The 4,601-nt window shown below is 37.5% G+C and overlaps 1 protein-coding gene across 1 annotated transcript; it reads left to right on the top strand.

The window, feature by feature from the left end:
* Positions 1-583: 583 nt before the first annotated feature.
* On the top strand, positions 584-3,106 carry LOC110877757 (metal tolerance protein 11). The gene is made up of 6 exons (XM_022125952.2): positions 584-905; positions 1,384-1,493; positions 1,590-1,835; positions 2,028-2,108; positions 2,291-2,524; positions 2,593-3,106. Exons 1-6 carry the CDS (start codon positions 683-685, stop codon positions 2,938-2,940), a joined length of 1,242 nt encoding a protein of 413 aa, XP_021981644.1. The 5' UTR covers positions 584-682; the 3' UTR covers positions 2,941-3,106.
* The last annotated feature ends 1,495 nt before the right edge of the window (positions 3,107-4,601 follow it).

Genomic DNA, 4,601 nt, shown 5'->3' with positions numbered 1-4,601 from the left:
ATATGTGACGTGTATAGCTCACTAATTCCTACACCTAGTATTCACATTTTGGATTCTATATGATTATTTTTGGAAACTTTTATCATTTCATTTAAAAAATCAAATAACTTAACTTATAACTTTTTTAAAATAACAATTCATACACCGTAAAAATTCCCTGATATATTATTAAATATTTATTTATGTTATAAAAGTACTATACTATTATTGTTACATATTAAAAAGTCAATTTGTGTGAAGATATATTATTTGGAACATAAAATATTTGCCGAAATTAGTTTCATACCCAAAGATCCTGCATTAAAAAACGAAAAAGAAAGACTATCTTGTCCCCCACTTGACTCTTGAGTGATCAGGCATCATCTCGTAGACGTGACCGTACACGATTCTCCCTCTACAATCTCATCACCACCATAAAACCCCGCCACGTGTCACATTTCACCAATCATAACCCTCGTACAAACCACGCGCTCATCCTGCATCTGGAACCACATGCTTACCTACCCGTATTGAATCTCAATATTATTCCGAAAACACCCTTCAAGTTTAACATATTTACGTTTTATACCCTTCCACCTATTTATGTACCAAAATATCAGATTCTCAAATTCTGTTTTCTGCATATTCAAAAACTGAACTTGAATTTGTGTTTTTCTAGGGTTTCTAGGGTTTAGGTTTTGCAATGGTGGAGACGATGAGTGGTGGCGGAGATCACGGCGGCTCTGAGGAGGAGTTTCTGTTGACGGAAATGAGCATCCGCGGCGGCGCCGGTGGTGGCGGCGGCGGCGGCGGCACGGGTGGCGGTGGTGACGTGTCATGGCGGTTGAACTTTGACGGTTTTCAGTTGTCGTCGGAGCATAAAGAGAAGCCTCCACGTGGCCTACATGATTGCCTTGGGGTTCTAGGTATATTTATTGGTTAATTTTTGTATGTTTTTTCAGTTTATGTGTAGATTGTGATTGTTATTTATATAATTTGATTTGAATATATATAATCTGATTTGAAGTAGCTAGTATTGGTGTAGTGATGTTAGATTCTGACGAAATTCTGTTTTGTTTTTTAGTTTTAATTGTTTGATGTGTTTTGTTTGTTTGTAGTGCAATTGACCTGATTATTAAATCTGGTTGATTATGTGTAAAATTCATTTGAAAACTGTAAGTAAAGACTAAAGACAAATCATACTATAGGTTTTGGATGATCACAGGTTCGCTTATTGCGTGATGTATGTTTATGGTTTGTATGCTTATGAAATTGGTAGTGATAGCTGAGTGAGTTTGAAGTGTCGTTTGTTTGTATTTAAACACGTTTTATACTATAATTTTGTTTAATTGCGTTAGTTAATGCAACAAGATTGCATTTCAAATGACTTGCTTAAATTTTCAGTCCCAGAAGACAATGTAGCAGAGTATTACCAGCAGCAGGTAGAGACGCTGGAGGGCTTTACTGAGATGGATGAGTTAGCAGAGCGTGGTTTTGTGCCTCGGTTGTCAGCGGTAGGAGTCGATTATTTTGACTTTTAACTTGAAATGAGATAGTGAGATGCTTGTTTACATTTTGACTTGGACTGACACGATTGTATGACTTTGCAGGAAGAGAAAGCAAGTTTGGCAAGAAAGGAAACACTTGCTATTAGAATATCAAATGTTGCAAACATGGTTCTTTTTGTTGCAAAAGTTTATGCGTCCGTTAGGAGTGGTTCATTGGCCATTATTGCGTCGACTTTAGATTCACTTCTTGATCTGTTATCAGGATTTATCTTGTGGTTTACAGCATTCTCCATGCAGACTCCAAATCCCTATCAATATCCAATTGGAAAAAGACGAATGCAGCCTTTGGTCAGTCTGCAGTCCGTCACTATCGCAATTACTATCTCAACTTGCTAGATTTATCAGCTTTCGAAAATATTTTTTTATCAAATTCAAAACTCACAAGATTTCTGGCCATAATTGCATGATTACGAACATTCATTTCTATATCTATTTTGCTTCTACAGTGTCACCATGAGAATTTTGCAAAATGATTTGCAGGGAATTCTTGTATTTGCATCTGTCATGGCAACTCTTGGGCTGCAGATTATTTTGGAGTCCGTTCGCACATTGGCATCTGATGTAAGTTAATTATTATTAATGCTCCATCTAATAAATATGAACAGAAAATCGTTGAATATTTTTTTAAATGACAATCAGCATCTAAATAAATTAAACATGAATGTAGATCAAGAAAACGATAGTTGATAAGCGTATTTCTTGTTTCCTTAAAATTAAAGCATCAATCATTATGTCGGTTTCAGGAAAAGGATTTCAGTTTGACCAAAGAGCAAGAACAATGGGTTGTTGGCATTATGCTTTCCGTGACATTTGTGAAACTGGCCCTGTGTATATATTGCCGATCATTTACAAATGAGATCGTAAAGGCTTATGCTCAAGATCACTTTTTTGATGTTGTTACTAATCTGATCGGGCTAATTGCTGTACTACTTGCTAATTATATCAGTGATTGGATGGATCCCGTTGGAGCTATTATCGTAAGTTTTTTTCACTCTTCCTCTTTACATATCTTATTATCTCCCTATCTTATTTATTGTTGAAACAGCTGGCACTTTACACTATCCGCACATGGTCACTAACGGTGTTGGAGAATGTAAATTCCTTAGTTGGAAAATCAGCAGCACCAGAATATCTACAGAAGTTGACATACCTATGTTGGAATCACCACAAGGCTATACGACACATTGATACCGTACGGGCATACACTTTCGGATCTCACTACTTTGTTGAGGTAGACATCGTTCTACCATCAGACATGCCTTTGCAAACAGCTCATGATATTGGTGAGTCATTGCAAGAGAAACTCGAGCTTTTGCCTGAAATCGAGCGTGCCTTTGTTCATCTTGATTATGAGTACTCTCACAAACCTGAGCATGCACAAACACATCACTAAAAATAACAATATATTTGTGATTCTTTGACCTCCATGGTTGGGTCAACCACCTGTAACTAAGTTCTCACACACATGATGCAGAATACTGATTATTGTATTTGCTAAGTTCCTCCATTTTTATGTGAGATTTTAGTGGTTGTGTAACTAGTTATATGATACTTAACTACCTGTACAATGAATGTGAATGTGCTAGATTTGAAGTATAACATCATCGAAGCATGAGTGCGATAAACATAAAGCATGGACTTTGGAAGTAAGCTTCAATATACTTGCCATACCCCCTGTTGATGTGTGGTTTAATTTGACAAAATTCCAAAAAACAAATGTTTTTCAAGTTGAAAATAAATATAAAACACAAAAAGTCTGTTTTTGTTTTAATACAACTAAAAAGGTGTATACAAACATATAGAGTGGGTACAGGGGAGTATAAATTATGATTACATTTAGCACAACCCTTCGATGAATTTGTTCCATGTAGCCCCTGATTAAACGTTTGTAACTTTTGCTAAGTAGTCACAATTGAATATGTTTGAAAATTGAAATTGATACCAAGTTGCATAAAATAAAAAAAAATCAATGAGCCGATTGAGTTTTTTTTTTTCTTTCACACACACTTAAACTGCTAATATCTAGTTATTTAAAGTTAAACAACCACGAGGGTGGTTTATATGTGTGGGTCTTTTCTTTTAAAAAAGGTTTATTATTTTAAGTTATGCAAGAATAAATTGGTTCACAGTTTTGTAATCTTTCCTGTCATTGTTATTGTTATTATGGTTATTAATATTGAGATTCAGATGGTCGGGTTTTATTTTGATCTCCATGGAGGAATAAAACACAGGATTTTTTTAAAAAAATTAAAAAAAATCACTTACTTTCCTTGTAGTTCTATTCATTCATGTAGAGGATCTGATTACCCTTTTTAATTAAGTTATTTTTGTTCATCATTCATTCAAGAACGGGGTGAAGACTCAGGAGGGTTTATTTCCGTGGGAGATTGATAGGCCGGGGCATGGTGTGAAACTCTTGGGTGGTGCTGTCAGTAGAGATGGACAGTTTATTAGTGGTTTGGCCCTCAAAAGAGCCAAATGTGCGGTTGAGCTGATGGGATGCCTCAAACGCCTTCAGGACCCTCAGAGCGAACTCCTCCTGCTTCGTTCGTGTATGGAGGTTGCTAAACTGCTGTTTGGGCTTAGAACGTGTCAGCCTTCGCCGTCTCTGTTTTTGACAAGGGGCTTCGGAATGCGATCGAGGACATTGTTGTTTGTGGAGGTGCCTTTTTCGGGGACCTCCAATGGAGGTTAGCTTCCCTCCCGACACGTTTTGGGGGGCTTGGGATTTGCTCAGCTGAGGATGTCTCTTCCTACGCTTTTGTGGCTTCAAGGGCCCAATCTTGGGTTCTTCAAGACCACATCCTTCGCGAATGCGGGGGTGAGTTGTTGGACTCTGATTACAACGGTGCGTTGGACAATCTGCATAGTTCTCTTCCCGATCTTGATCTTGGCGGTTTCTACATTAAAGATACCGCCCCCATTAAAGCCCAGAAAATTTTGGCGAATGCCTTATATGGCGAAATCGTCAAGACAGTTGAAGAGAAGTTTGCCTTTTCCCCTCGCCAGCGAGCCGTGTTTGAGTGTTTGCGAGCCCCCCATGCTCAGGATTTC

This window comes from Helianthus annuus, chromosome 9 (genome assembly GCF_002127325.2).
Source record: "Helianthus annuus cultivar XRQ/B chromosome 9, HanXRQr2.0-SUNRISE, whole genome shotgun sequence".
NCBI classification, from domain to species: Eukaryota; Viridiplantae; Streptophyta; class Magnoliopsida; order Asterales; family Asteraceae; genus Helianthus; species Helianthus annuus.
This window is presented reverse-complemented; position numbering and strand designations above follow the sequence as displayed.